The sequence below is a fragment of the Xiphias gladius genome, chromosome 1 (assembly GCF_016859285.1).
Source record: "Xiphias gladius isolate SHS-SW01 ecotype Sanya breed wild chromosome 1, ASM1685928v1, whole genome shotgun sequence".
Classification (NCBI taxonomy): domain Eukaryota; kingdom Metazoa; phylum Chordata; class Actinopteri; order Istiophoriformes; family Xiphiidae; genus Xiphias; species Xiphias gladius.
Genome location: NC_053400.1, coordinates 15,912,681 through 15,929,070, shown reverse-complemented (window position 1 = coordinate 15,929,070; position 16,390 = coordinate 15,912,681). Strand labels below are relative to the sequence as shown.

At 37.2% G+C, this 16,390-nt stretch overlaps 1 protein-coding gene across 1 annotated transcript in view; it reads right to left on the bottom strand.

The window, feature by feature from the left end:
* LOC120789161 (CUB and sushi domain-containing protein 1-like) overlaps positions 1-16,390 on the bottom strand; it is a 298,034-nt gene that overhangs the window by 168,344 nt on the left and 113,300 nt on the right. Inside the window, exons 5-7 of the mRNA XM_040125711.1 lie at positions 13,624-13,736; positions 12,595-12,672; positions 510-591 (exon numbers count right to left, since the gene is read on the bottom strand). Of these exons, the coding sequence (XP_039981645.1) occupies positions 510-591; positions 12,595-12,672; positions 13,624-13,736 (273 nt within the window). The remainder of the gene's footprint in view (positions 1-509; positions 592-12,594; positions 12,673-13,623; positions 13,737-16,390) is intronic.

Here is a 16,390-nt window from a genome sequence, read left to right as displayed (position 1 = left end):
ACAAACAGGAGCAGTCCTATTTCAAACACGAGGAGTCATGAGGCCTAAAATAAGCTCACCAATTTTTAGTCCCTGACCGCCGCACCCAATGTCAATCTTTCCTATTGCACAGACGCGTATTTTGTAAAGCCAAAGCAGGGTGGGAGGGGGGAACAACTCAGAGCAAACAGAGTGTGTGTTTTCACAGTATGACTCAGTTCAGGCCGCAGCAAGGTTCAATATTTTTAGTCAACTGTCAGTAATCAGTCCAAAGAAATACCATCCTGTCGGGAGTTCTCTCGATCCTTCTGATTACCACATGTATTGTGCGGACCCAGCTGTTCTGACTTAAGAACTTAAACAGCACAACATAAACGAAGCACAAAATGCACAGAAACGGAGCAAGCATCCCTCAACTCACGTGTCATCCAGATGATTTGATGGCATTTGTGGATGTTTTGAATATACCTGATTTGACTATGAGTGCCTGGGAGCAGGTAAGTCTGAAATAAAGTACAAAGTGAACTTACTGGAAGGCAGAGCCCATCCTCTTGCCATTTTCTGGAACTCCAGGGTCTGGACAAACATCCCCAGCAAGACCGCTTTGACTCACTGAAAGACAGGAAAAAAATATGCGGTCAGCAGTGTGTGTGTCTTTTTTGAGGTCATGATGTACATCTTGTAGTTGTAGGAGGCATCATCGTATTATGCTGACAGGTAAATAATTTAACCTGTTCTCATACCACCTTTTACAGTAAGATGCGAGAGTCAGAGGGGCAAAATCACTCTTGTTACTGTGACCACAAGCATCTGAGTATTTTTCAATATGTGGTGACAGTCTAGCACAAGTAGGATAACTCCAACTGTGAGAAATATCCCCAGTTGTTGTGAGAATTCACTCAGCACTCAGCCTTTGAATTTTAAAATCTATCTTTAGATCTATTCTCGGCTGATTCAGGAAAATGTTTAAAAAACGCACAGGCCTCAAAATGAAAGCAAGGCCTTTTCCCTTTGTATTTATTTTTTTGACAGCTATAATGATAATAAAAAAGGATTTAGAGATAAAATATTTTTCATCAAAAAGCAGCAATAGACACCATTACCATTGTTATCATGATCTACGAAGTCCTTTCAACATAAAAACATAAAAGTCTCAACCATTTCTATCTAACTGGTCTTTTACAAATCATAAAACAATAACAAGTGTTTAGTTTCCTTCCATAAAAGGAAAAACTAGAGTTAGACAAAATCCTACACACCAAATAAGAATTCTAACATAATATTTCTGAATAGTCCTTTTTCACAGCAGACATTTTGACTTGTCATATTGGGAAAACCACATCAACAATGACTTCATTCTATTCAAGTGTCCCACCTGCATATACAGTGTAATGGAGGTGTCTCATTTTGTTTAAAAAATAAAATGTTATGCCACCAGAATACCAATCTGAAAGATGCTTACATGACAATTCCCCACATTCAAATTTTACACAGTAGTTGAAAAAAGATTCCAAGTAATAGAGAGCACACTCATACAGAGGGGGGAAGAAAAAATGTTGAATAAATACGGCCAATTAGTTAAAAAGACACTGATATCTGGGATATAACAGTGTCCTCACAACAACATAGGTAACGAGCAACCAAATGACTTCTGACGACCTCAAACTGAAGTCTAAGCCGAATTATAAAGCTAAATGACAAATGTTATGAATTTCTAAGTAAATCTAAGGCTAAAAAATGTTTGAAAATTAAAATTGGACAGAAAGCTCCAATATTCACCATATCAATAAATAACATTTTGCACATAATAGATCAAATAGTATGGCAGACCATTAAAGAGTGATTGTACACTTAAAGCTGTAAACTAAATGATACACTATGACTGCACTGTGATGACATACATCACGGCTGGTGTTGTTATTGACGGCTCAACACACCTTCTACTGTTTTAAATCATCCTGAACCTTGCAAGGCCAATGCTGACATGGAGTCAACCGTTTGGGACTTTTTAACGTCATGAAATTTATATTTAAAAAAAAAAAAGAATGTTAACGCCCTCTAATCAGAGGTGGGTGGCCCACTTCCCCGAGCCCATACGTAGCCCATACATACATAGCTTTAGAACTTATTCGTACGTTTGCTAACATAAGGCCTTTAAGTAACTTTACTTTACCACTCAGGGACTCTGGTCATGCCCGAGACTCCAGCTTTGGGCATTACTGGGGCTGCAGTCAATGGCTTGAATTGATATGGCTTGGGATCTCCATGGTCCTCCACCAAAGTAATGTCCACTTCAGGGGATTCTGGAGGAGAAAAGCCCTCCACCTCAAAAGAGCCCTCTGTGACATAAATGCCTCGCTCTTCATTTTTCCCTGGCCTGTGGATGTCACTGAGCAACTCCTGCCTCGCACATCAACAGCATTTTTCAAAGTTATGCAGTGGGTGGAGTTAGGCTCAGAGGTGGGGGTAAAGTTACACCGAAACTTAAAAACTACAACTAAATATTGTTGCTAACTGTTAGCTAACTGCAAGCCTAGCATGTCATGTTCAGTCCACCTACACCTGCAATCATGTAGGCAAGCTACTTGTTAGCTAATGTTTTAGACAAATAGTAAATCGTGTGTGGTGAAAGTGGTGAAAACAGTCTTTTCTTCTTCTGTGCAAAATGAATCAACTTTGATGTTTCCTGAGACTATATTTCAGTCATTCTTCCTATTACTGCTCTAATTTAGCTTAAATTTAATTTGCCAGATGTTGCTGAGACTTCTAACAGATTGTACTAAGCAAATGGAGAAAATGAAAACTTGCAGTGGTAGAAAGTAAATCAGTAGCTTTACTCGAGCACTGTACTTGAGTACAATTTTGAAAATTTTGACTTTCTTTAGGAGTTCCATTTTATGCATCTTTATACTAAAACTTCAGTTCCAATGTGGTAAATGTGGTTGAAAAATGTTACTTTTCTATGACATTTTATTTATTTTGACAGCTAGTTAGAGGTTACTTTACAGATTAACATTTCATATACAAATACAGGACAAGTTTCTAACTAACTGAACTTTACATAAAACTACCCAACTCTTAAGTACTTGAAATCTTCTCCACCTTGACCAGTTGCAACATTAAAATACTGTCTATATGTTATTACATCAGTAATAATAACCCAAAGATATAGAATATAAAAATAAAACAGGAGCCATTCTGCCTCCATAATGTTTACTTTTTATATTAAAATACACTTATACAATAATACTATACATACTTATGATTAAAATGTTGACTGCAGGAATTTCACTTTTAAAAGTTCGGAGCTGTTAGCTTGTCTGTAAAAGTCACTGCACGCTACTGATTTTTACTTAAGAAAAGGTTTGTGAAAGCCGTGTCCACAACTGGAAATGTGTACATATTTTTCAACAAAGACAGTATTATCCTGGACATCTTGCAACTTTTTCCCATGTTTCAAAAAAATAAAATTTCCAAGGATCTCCAGGTTTTCAAGTACATGTGGAAACAAATTACTAGTGCATCAATTGTTTCAAGAATTATGCCTCACTTTTTATTTGCCTGCTTTCATATAAACTTTATCTGTGCATGGTATTGCAGTTTGACATTTCAAAATGTTGTGTAATACTTGGAAGCAAATGCAAACATGTAGTGTGCAAAATGACATGAAGATTTAATAAAACCTTCAGGGAGAAATTGTGAAAAAATAGGTTTTACATGAAATTAAAATGGTGGAAAAACTGTTGTGGTTAAAATAAAAACCAGCACATGCAGAGATGTAATGAAGAGAACTGGCTTCAGTTTTCACATTTTAGCCTCTCGTTCCCTCCTGTTTTTCTCATCTATCTGCATGATTTGTTCTGTTCCTAAAAAAAAACACAAAAGCAAAACACTTCACAATTTTTGTCCAGTTTATAATTTTGATCTTGCATTGGTTTTAGACTTTGCCTAAAACAGAATGTAAATGTAAATGAGTCCAGACAACATGACAGGAACCAGTTTAGACTAAGTCTGTCTTAATGAACTCTATGGATGAATAATGAGGGTTAGCAAAACACAAAAAATAAAGGGAAAGGAATTACAAGGATTACAACAAAGAAAAAAGATAAAATGATATAGGAAAGAATCTTGGAAGGTTATAAAATCTGACCTGGAGAAAGACCGATATCTGACAACTTAATGCCTCTTTTTCTTTCTGCCCATCCTTTCTCGTATCTTTCACATTTGCTTCTCTTTCTCTTCCTGTCTTCCCAATGTGCCTCTGCTCCCACTCACTCCTTCTCTCTACTTTTATATTCCTAGCTTGCTCACCCCGCTTTTTATCTATAACACGCATTAACTGCAATTTACAAAGGGATGCTGAAGTTTTGTGCATCCTAGCATAAAAGATGGATGAATGATTTGTGTGAATGTGTCGTGTGTGCTGAGGGGTTACGAGTGTATAGACACTGCGTGTGCTTGTTTGTGTTAGATATGATGCAAACAGAACCAGCTGTCTTTTTGCTTTGCTGTTTTTTTGATGTTCTGTCCAAAAATTACTGCACAATCACACTGTAAAACACACTTTCCCTGTCACACTCGCTCAACCCTTTCTCTCTCGCTCATGTTCAAATGATTTTCATTGGCATCAAATATAAAGGTTCATATTGATGAAACAAATCCAGCTCATGCAAGCAACATGAGATTGTTATGGGGAAAAATAGCTGCCAAATATCACTGCTGGGCTGATGTCAAAAATCCTCAAACTGACTTAATCCCGTATTTGCACTTAAAAGACCATTCAACGTTTAAACACAAGCTTATGACGCATAACATCATTTCCATATCATCAAAGTGTTTGCAGCAAACCTTTCATCTTGAAAAGTCAACTTTTTAGGAATTCTTAAAAAAAATGATTAATTGTGGTGTTGGTGACCATGCTTGTTTGGCATATTTTATGTCTGTAGTAAACTCCAATTCGCATCAGTTGCGCACTGTAGATAGAGTTTCAAGTCACTACATGACTCAGTTCTTCCTAACTTTTTTCCTAAATTATTTGCTGTGCACTCACTCCTAAGAGTCACCTTGGGGGCTCACTGACTAAAGATTATTCAACATGGCCATAAGCATAAAGAGATTATGTGGCAGTCACAGTGGCGGAATGTAACTAAGTACATTTAATCAAGTACAGTAATTAAGTACAGCTTTAGGGTATTTGTTCTTTACTTTAGTACTTCAATTTATGAAACTTATAAAATGAAAATCAACATGTGCAAAGATTTAATGGACAGCACTGTCCTAGGTTAGGTGCACCTGTAACATCTAATGATATCCAAAAACCAGCTCTGCCATAAATCCTGCCGTAACTGAGATAATAATGTTCAGTTTTGATTGATCCTGTCAGGGTGTAAGTAAATTAAATATATGTTTATTACTAAGGTGATAGTTTGCAGTGATGTTGAACTGGACTGCATTATGTTGAAAGGTGTTTCTAATGTCTTGTCCAGCCCTTTTATAAACATGAGGGGAGAAGAACGCAGTGCAGTGCAACACCACCACTACTCCACCTCAGCCGGCTGCAATATAAAATGCTGCTCAAACTTTTAATGCACCACTAATACTGAGAATAATATGTAGATAATTATGTAACTCTGACATGAGTCCTTTTTCTGCCTAACGTGTACTTTTAGTTTTGAGTATTTAAGTACATTTTACAGCCAATACATTTACTTACAGTGGACACCTTGCAAATGCAAGACTTATACTTGTAACAGAGTATTTTATATTACCATTACTTAAGTAAATGATCTGAGTACTAGTCTAATGCCATCACAGTTAGCCGTCGACAAAACAAGAGCGCATCATGTATAAGTTTATAAAGTCCGGAGTCTCCTTTAGAATTGTTAAATTGCAACTTCAATGTTTTGTTTTTTGTTTGTTTGTTTGTTTATTTGTATATCTTTGTGGATCAATTTGTCTGTTATCGTTACAGTAATACAACATGAACTATGAAATGTGCCTATTATGAAGTTTGTTTTTTTTCATTAAGATTAAAAAATAAATAAAATAAAGAAATCACTGACCAGCCAGTAGTTGACTTACTGTGCCAAAACGTGCTGGTTAAATAAAGAAGACTCTTCCATTGAGTCAGCTAGTGTTGGTAAGTTGTTTTCATTTTTAATATTTCCCAGGACCTCCAGGTTCTACTGTAAGCATGTAACCAGTTGCTTTAGCATCAGCTGTTTTAAGAAGTATACATTATAAAAGAAAGAGCCCACTGTCCAGCCAGTATTACAACAACATTCAACATGCCAACAAGCATAAAGAGATTATGTGGCTGCTGACATTACCATTAGCCCTCAACACAGCCGGATTAGAGATGAAATCTATTTGGCTTTAGACAAGAGGGTATCATGAACTATTAGTACTGGCCATCATAAATAATCAAGAGGTTGTGATACAAAAATAATTTACATACTTCACCAGGTTTAAATCAATTTAATATCTAACATAACCTAATTTTAGTTTTGAAGGCTACATTTCTGTTGTGATGTCAAAAGATTAATAAGATTTTATTATTGCTTTGTTATCCTTCTCAAAAGCACTAAAGCAATCACATATTGAATTTGCAATTGTGGAAAAATACACAAAAATAAAAATAAATAAAAGTCATCTTAATTTACAAACTGAAAAAAAAATTACAGTGTGTGTTTGAAAGCATTGGGGAATTACTATTTTCATCATTGTTTTGGTCTTCTGTATAGAGCTGTAGTGTTGATGCTCAGCAGTGGAGCTGGTACTAGCAACACTTTTACATTATACAACAGGGAGTCATTTAATTCAGTGTTAAAATTTAAAAAAAAAAGTTTAATATAGTCTTAAAATCAAGGTAAATCCTGAAACAATGTCATTTTGAATATTTACTGTAAGGCTGTTTTTGTCTTTTCTGCTGTTAGTTTTGTTTTCTTTCTTGTAAAGAAACTGTCGTTGAAGTTCCCATGAGAAAGAGTTACAAACCACTGGCTCAGGGGATTGGAGAAAAGTGGTAAACCACAGGCTTAGAGAGCAATGTAAAGATGAATAAACACAGACGACATTTGCATTGAGAATGCAAAGCCATGTAGCACAAAAGTTTAGTTTTTATAACAGCTGACAGATTAACCATTAAAATAGAAAATGTGGTCAAAGAGATAATGAGACAAATGCAAGGAGAAAGGGAGAAGCAGTGAGAGCGTGGGAGAGTATGTTTGTTTGTGTGTGTGTGTGTGTATGTGTGTGTGTGTGTGTGTGTGTAATCAGCTGACATGTGTTTCAGGTAAGAGCTTTTGAGGTGCTCTTCAGAAATGTGTGAAGTGCAGTTTGTTGATATGCTCTCTTCCGCTCTTCTCGTTGCCTCTTATCCACTCTGCCCTCTCTTTCTCCTCCACCTTCTCATGCTCACAGGTCAATCAAGCCAAGAGCTGAAGTCTACAGCCGTCTCTCCCCGCATCCCTCTGTGGAACCCACGAGACTCCCCGCATAAAAACGAAGGGGTTTGATGCTGAGTCGGAGCCGTGTGGGATGAACCACAATATATTATGTTATTCTGATGGTTACAGACTGCACTACTGCGAGGTTTTCCCAAAACTATTTAGCGGTGACGCTGAACCATCCTGTAGTTTTAGGTTTCAAGTGGTCGCATCACTCTCTTTTGAGTAGACTGCGGCCCAGCAACACCTTGCCTGGCAATCCTGAAGAAAACACTGATTATAGATGACACTCTCACAATTATGATTCATTACAGTTCTAGGTCATTGTCTAGGGATTAAAATTCCTTAATCACAATCTTTCAGCTTCTCTGTAATTGTGACACATCCCTCAGCAGGAAGGGAACGTTACTGCTGAGAGAGGGCAACTACATGTAAAAGATGGGTTTTTCTTGTTTGAACCATTTTTGTTGTTTTAGTTACCACTCTTTCTTTATATCTTTGTTTTTGAATGATCTTTTTTTCTATGTATCTATGTATCTATCTATCTATCTATCTATCTATCGCCAGTATCATATAGGATTTAATCAAAAGTCAATCTGGGAATTATCCATAAACAGACTGCTCTCAAACTGAATTAAACTTATTCTCATGTGTGTCCGTCTATTAGACTGTGCTTTAATATAGGCTGGAGGCTGTTACACATAGTCCTTTAGATTATGATTCATAAGCACTTCATTCTCTAGACAGGTAAAACTCATTATCATCAGTCTCTAGTTTGTAATATAACTTTGTAATGATTATATATTGCATAAAGACCGCGCATTCTCTGCCATACAGCTATAATATTACCACTGGGAGTGATACAGTGTAAAGAATTGTTCAAAGACTGGTTCGGGACCAAAATTGGACCTTGGCTTTACTTTTTTAATGTTTTAATGATCCTGATTCCAAGCCTGATGGCTTCGCTGTACTACACTGGGGTAGCCTCACTGAGCCTTCAGTCCAGCGTGAGAACCCACATTCACTCAGTTTTGGCCCACATGATAAAAATGCTAGTATGTTTTAATGAGCATGGGTCCCATGGTGAGAAACTAAATTTCTCATTTAGGTCCAGAGCTCAAAAAGATTAAGGGATCCCTGGACTACGCAGTTAAAAGACATTAGCATCATTCTTTAGCTCCACATAATGATTACCGATAACAAAGCTAGTTCTGTACAGTGCTGCACTAATTTTACAAGTGGGAAAGATACTTTTGAGAGTTTTAAGCACACTGGTGATCATTGTACTTAAACATCATGATAAAATACACACAAGGCAATGTGCAATGAGATCTGGGCTCCCTGAGGCAAAAATGTATTAGAAGTCATAAGGTTAACTTACTGTCTGCAGCAAGCTTTACTGCTTGTAGAGTCAGACTATGCTTTTTAAGTTGATCTATATTTAGGAGAGACACAGAACATTACATTGCCAAGGCTATATTGTGATTTATTTTAATACATTTACATGTCAGTCTGGGAGAAACCTCCGTAGACCAACATGGAAAGACAGTTACGTCACAAGCAGATGCTTTTAGTAGCTGGCCCTTCCCGTAACAAGCCAATGCAATAGATTTGGACTCAGCAAGTGGTTCTCTTATGTGGAAACCACCTCGTATATGAGCGTGTTCGAGCTTATCTGTATATCTGAGTGTGTGCACAGTATGCATAAGCAAAAGTAAAAGAGAGATAGTGTTAGTGACATCTGAACTCTTCACCAAGCACTACATCATTATTAAATGTAATAAACTGATTTGCCCTGGAACTCCTCACATACTCACGCATACACTCAAATACACACAGAGCATACCGGTTTTAATTTTAATTGCAGCAACAGATGAAGAAGCACACAAGCACATAAGATTTCCTTTTTACATATACACACAAAAACACCATACTAATGTTAATTGCACCAGTACATGCTTGGCCGAGCATGTAAATCAGCAGAATTATTGATGAGGCTTTTATTACGTAGCTAAACACTGAGGAATGGAAGAGGTATGAGCTTGGGCTTCCATGAATATTAAAAGCCTCTGTCAGATGATCTGAATGCTGTTTTAGAGGCATCTCCAAGCTGCCAAGAAATATGTCAGCCAACCCAGACTGTAGCGATATTTATCGTATTTATCTTTAAATTCATTGTATTATTGCCTTGTGGTCAGTGTAGTGTTTAGGTTTATTAGGATTCCCATTAGCTGCAACTGAGGTGAAAACCATGTTTCCTGAGGTCCAGATAAAAACGCTCCGAGCCTCTACCTCCCATATGGATCAACTAATCAAACACTCTACACAGTATGACTTCAGGAGCTTCTTTACAGTTTTCCTTTAAAATGGGACTTCTTAAAGAACAACTGATGTATACTATATCCCTGTAACTATCTAAGATGGATCATCAGGTTTGACGATATCACAAAGATGAAACTGAGTAAATACTAAAGTGCAGAAACACAGTTTTTCTTTTAATGACCTAAATTCCAAAACAATCCATAAAAACTGACATCTATTGTGCACATTAGTTGCCGGCATTAAAACAAACTAATGGCTTATTAGTTATGAATCATCTTGAGACCTTTGCTGACGAAGCTGTTTTTTTTGTTTTTGTTTTTTTTTTTTAATTTTCTGGTTTTTGAGATAACCATGAAATTTCAGACGGTTTTCTTCAGATCTCACTATGACTAAAAACACAGTTTGTAGCATACTACACATTGGCACACTTAACTATTATTATTTATAGGTTATTTAAAATAACCACTGTAAAACAATGAAATCTGAAGATCTACATTTTTAAAATCAATATTCTGTATTGTAATTATTTTGTAATCATTCTATATTTGATTATATAGAATTTTCCAAGTCACACCTGTCCTACTGTAGCTGGAGCAAGTCCTCCATGTTAAATGACAAAATGCGTTGCTTGTGACTGCCTTTCAGAGAGACACAGAAGTATTTTCTGATCTGAGACCTGTATCAGCAGGAAGATGTCATTTGTTTGTGCCTTTTAAAATGGTTACAACTATAAATAATAAAACAGTTTTCTGACATGGATAGGGAATGATGATGGTTTGGGATAAAATAACTACTTGATGGGAGGTCCTGAAAGCTGAACGGTTAAGGCGCGTACCACAGAACTGCAACACCACCGTTTTTGGCCATTTGCTGAAACAACTTATGCTGGTGTTTTTCTGCGGAGAACAGTCTCCCTGGCTGACAATATCAGTTACTCGGTTGGTCGATGATCTCTTCACCGCATATATACCAACAATGATAGGACAACAGGACGCTAGTTCACATTTACTGTAGATGAAGTAGATGAAATTTACGTTAGAGCTTTGCTGCTAAAATCCTTTTAACCATTTACAACACTCAAATTACGAATGCAAACTAATCTCATGATTAGCTTTGACATGTAGCCATGTGTTGTATTCAAAGCTGTTCTCAGTTTAATCTGAAAAGTACAAGCAGCGGCTTTCATCGTATCACAAATGGCATGGAGAAAGGCATGACAGAACCCATTTAAATCCCATTGAAATGACATGTAGGATATGCACATACTGTACAGTTTGTGGTCCGCATGGTATGGGAACAACTGTCAAGTTAAGATCTTGACATACGAAAAGGGGACGGGAGACAAGAGGGGAGAGTAAAAAACACTGTGGAGAGACATATTAAAGGATCACAGCTTTTTTTTTAAACTTATACTCCATATATTAACTATCATTAATGTTCACAATGGTTTGCATAATTTTTCTATTGGCTTACAATATGTCTTAGAGATGAACCGTCACTGGTGTACCCATTAATAACTTCACATTAAGGAGAATATGCTCTCTCTCTTTGGAATCTTGGCCGCCCGTCCAAAGGGAGTGGATGAGATGCAGTGGGTGCGTTTCTGGCTTTGGCCAACAAGAGGCATAACACCAAACCCCTCTAGCCTCCACTTCGCTTTTGGAAATTCAGAATCTTGAAAACCTAATGAAAAACTGAAAAGGATAATATAAAAGACTTATCCACTGGGTGGCAATAGTGACAACCAGCAGAAAGTGAGCCACTATGCTGCAGTGAGTTTATTTTGGACTGTTGTCACTTTTCCTCACACCAGCACAGGGGGGTGCACAGCGTGTGAAAACAGTAGGCGAGAACATTTCTTCAAAGGTAAAATGAGAGAAAACCATCATAACAGAAACAAAGTTAATACTCATTTGTACAAAATTTGGTATTCAAACATGATGGTTGTGTATGGGGTTGACACGTAACATGACTACCGTGCAGCAAATCTGATTTTACTCGAAAAGGGTTAGGCTGGCCAGCCTAAACTATGGTATCCAAATGGACCATAGACTTTAAACAACAGTTCTCTCAGTCTTAGCTAAAAAAAAATCTTGACAATAGATGTATTATTATGTTTTCAAATTTTTGAGTGCAGCAAAAATAAATGAATTGACACTGTGACACAAGCATTCACACAATAAAATAGTACCTTTCGTTGTTCTGCCCTGTTTGCTTTTTTTGCCTATTGAGAAGTAACTGCTAAAAGGACACATACAGTATATTTGGAGGGCTTTGAGGGTTGGTTTGCAATGAACTGAATTTTAGCACTAGTTTGAGCAGGTTAGAACTTAGCTGTTAGGAGAAAGAAAAACATTTTTTGCTAACGCTGAGTGAATTTTAAATATATATTTCCTTCTATAAATAAACATATTTTGCTTCTGCAATAACATAAAACCTCTATTTATAGAACTGGGTTCATTTGAACCTCTGTCTCTTCGAAGGGAGGAAAAAAAGGCAGTAAAAACAGAAAAGGAGAGTGTGGTACTCATCCTTGTCTCCAAGACGGCAACCCCAGTAAAAAATAGATGAAATCACTGCTCCTGCCACATCAAAGATGGATGCAGACTGTGCATCCTTGTGTGCATACACTGTGTGTGTGTGTGTGTGTGTGTGTGTGTGTGTGTGTGTGTGTGTGTGTGTGTGTGTGTGTGTGTGTGTGTGTGTGTGTGTGTGAGGAGGCATGTACATGTGTATATGTGTGTGACCAGATGTGTTTCAACTTGGGTATAAAAAGGGCTGTCTAAATGACATACAGTCACCCTATCTACAAACACATTCAAACAGCAGACAGCAGTTTACTTACAGACGGCATTTTTGTGACTGGAGTCTTTGCTGGGCATCATCTTCACCCCTCTGGACTTCAGCTCTATTGCTTTCTTAACTACAGAAAGGAAAGGAAATTCATTTAATTATAAGTCATACATAAATAGACCTTAATTACTGTACATCTTTTTTCTAAAACACTTATTATTATTGTCAGGGTTGCTTAACAGCGCACATCAACTATGTGTGCAATCCAGAAAGTGTTTCACACTCCCCCTCCTATAATGAACCTACAACAAATGCAACAGTGACAGAAACTGAAAATTAGAACAGGGAAAAAGAGAAGAGACATAGAGAAGTGTCGACAAGAGAGAAGAAAAAGGGGGAGAAGAGCAAAGGAGAGGAGCAGCATTAAAATTTATCCCATCTATTTTATCCTAAGTAGCAGCATAGCAGAGGATAACAGAAAAATCTTTGCTGGAACCAAACTACATTCTACTGAGAAACAGACTTGAGATGAAAAGCATAATTGTCTCTCTCGCTATTTCACGCACACACACACACACACACACACACACACACGCACATACACACAAACATACAAGTGAGACTGGTAAAAGTATCAATGGCAAGAGCAAGACTGAGGTAAAGAGATTCCGCATCGGGTTGAATAAAAAAAACCAACCTTGAGACAGACAGCAAGTGAGAGTCACAGAGAGAGAGACGGGCTCACCGTGTTTTGTGTTGGAAGCAGCCAATTAAATCTGTGTGGAAACTAATATGTACCTTAATATGCTAAGTAAATCATACAACCAGTCAATAAGCAAGTTCATTCAGGTGATTTCCGACTTCTGTCCCCAAAAAAATATAATCTCAATTACATTATGTGCAAATATAACCCAAGAGAACAACCATGTATTCCCAGGTTGTGTTTTATATGTGTGGATTAGTTTGGTAATTTGTCCAAAAGAAACCTGACTCTGTAAAAGACCCTCAAAACCAATGTGCCTCCCATCACACACACAAACAAAGACTAATACATAATACAGACAGTGTTTGTGTGACATACCTTGGTATTGAGCGCTGAATCCTTTTCGTCGATGGTTGCTGTCTGAGGTGAAATGTATCCGAAGCCAGTTCTTATTCGATATCACTGGTGAGGGCAGGGTTGTACCAGTCAACCTGGAAGTGAGTAAAAAAGAAATTCTACTGATATTCACATTTTACCACTATCTGGAATGTGACAGCCTTTCAGAAAAAGAGTTTTCTTGCACTAATGTTTTGCTCCGTAGCTTATCTACACTATGGAAAATACAGCAGAGAAAGACAAGGCAAATGGGAGAGAGAAGGTATGATGTAACAAAACTCAAGCTATTGTTATTGCAAATCCAGTGTCCCCTTATGCACAGTAAGACACAGAGCCCTTCCCCAGTAAATAAACTCTTATTGTTGGGAAATTTGTGCAGATTTTCTGTATGTTCCACATTGGTGTTCAATATCACACTGAAAGAGAAATTACAACCTCCTCCAGAAATGGACGTAAACCTTGTGCACTTAGTTTATGGACAGAAGATGAGCTTTACACATTTCAATTTGAGGTAGAAAAAAATCGCCAACAAAAATGCAGTTGTTGGAGGAAAGTGCTTTATCCCAATCTCATATAATAAGGGACTGCAGCATTATAGATTGCAGCACGGCCGACCACTGTAGTGAAAAATGTTGTGAAATTACGCATCACAACTAATCATAAACACAGCATATCATACAACACACAAGTGTGAATAATTCCAGGATCCATATAACATCATCCGAGGGCCTCTATGTAATAAAAATATCCCTATGTGAAGCAGAACTTTCTAGAGAATGATTTTCATGTCACTCTGCATTGTTGTACAAGGTGCAAAGGCTGGCTGTAATTTACAGGGGCTTTTAGACGAAAGGCAATTTGTTCCACTGGCTTGGAAAATGAGAATTGAATGAGTGATATTATCCATTCACATAATGATCACCACTGACCAAAAGCGGGCACCGCAAAGTTGTACTGGATACAGTATAACTCCCACGCCAAAGGCTGTTTAACTGAAGGAATATTCAGAAAATCCTTGCTGAAAAAATTTGTCAAAATGCAGCCAAATGCTTTTTTTGTTTGAAATATCGCACAATAAAAAACAGGTCTGATTATTTGGAAAGCGTGAAGAGGTTGTCTAAGTTATAATGGTTAGGGATTTTGAAAACACATATCTATGATTATTTGAGTCTGGGCTCCAAATGCAATAGAATGACTGAAGCCAGCTGTGTTTTACACTTATTTACGAAAAAAATAAAGCATTACAAGAAGAGGAGAGGAGAGGGGAGAAATATTAAAGCAGAAGAGGTGAATGGAGATAGTGAAGTAGTAGAAAGTCTGAAAAGTTCACATCAACAACAGTTTCCAAAGCATCACCACTGAGACAATGAGTTGGTTGCCTATGGTATATTTTACATCATCATCTTACATCTCTCACATTTCATTACCAACAGCAACCAAGGTGGAGGTGAAAAAAACCCCCCAAAAAAACCCAGAAAAATAAAAAAAACAAAAAGATATATATATATATATATATGTGGGGAAAACGGCGCACTGAGACAAAAAAAGGGAAATGATGTAATAGACTGTCTGGGAGCCAATGTTCTTCCATCCTCCCTGGAGCAAGAGGAGCCACTGTAACTGCCCTTTAATAATGCCGCAGGTATACGAAGCAGATATGGAAAGACAATGAGGGAGGACGACAAATAGATAAGGAAAAGGGCAGAAACAAAATATGAGAGGTGGTAAAAAAAACATTAAGTATGATTGTTAGAGGACATTATTGAGTGCCTATTATAGAAGACACAAAGTTCTTCCTCTGTGAATACAGTTGGGAAGGTTATCAAATCAAAAAACCAAGTCTGAAAGAGAGAGCTCATGAAAATCAGAGAAAAAGAATATGAAAAAATGTCATATGGGACAAAAGCACTGTCATCATGTCTGCCCCAAGGCACTCTAACTCTATACTATACACAATGAATAGACTACAGTAGAGCAATGTGTTATCTCTCAATGAGTCAACCTGTGGTCTTTATCAGTTAGTTTGATGGAATACAGATGTGTGGTAGTGTGAAATAATGACATGGCATGGGTGAGAAAAAGAGCCTGAAAACCAGAGCAAAAACTATGGGGATTTTTGAGGGCACTATATAACTCATACATTTCACACTCAGATTTTCTACACTCAAATAAAATAGACAGCAAATATAGTGCACTATATCCTGTATTAAACAGTGTAGGGAGTGATTCCAGACTAATGTTAATGTACAGAACTAATGTTCTGTTCCTGGCCTGTGACCTCCGTGTGCAGTGGGGCAAGTGAAATTGATGTACAATTCCTACACGCACCAACAAAGCATCACATTATTGGGTTTTTAGTCTGATAAGAATTTCTTTTTTTTTTCTAGATTTCAGTGCACTCTTACCCAGGTTACATTGGAAAGTGTTTGATTTTATCTCAGCTATGCTTGTTAAACCAGCCTAGAAAAAGAAAATGTTCTTAGACAGCCTTTCTACTACGAAAAAAGATGTATTTCTTTAAACAGATTACTGTTATATAAGAACCAATCTTTGTACTTTGCTGTTTTGTCTCTGGCTCAAGTCAGTCTAAATTGGAAATAAAGCTGGGAGGAAAAATTAATATATTTAACCGAATCAAGTGAAAGTTAATTGAAGACCACATCACATCATTGATAAGTTTCTATATTGAAGTGAATGCAAAAATGACAGTGAACTGACAACAGTGGAAGAATCAGCTGGGTTATTACTT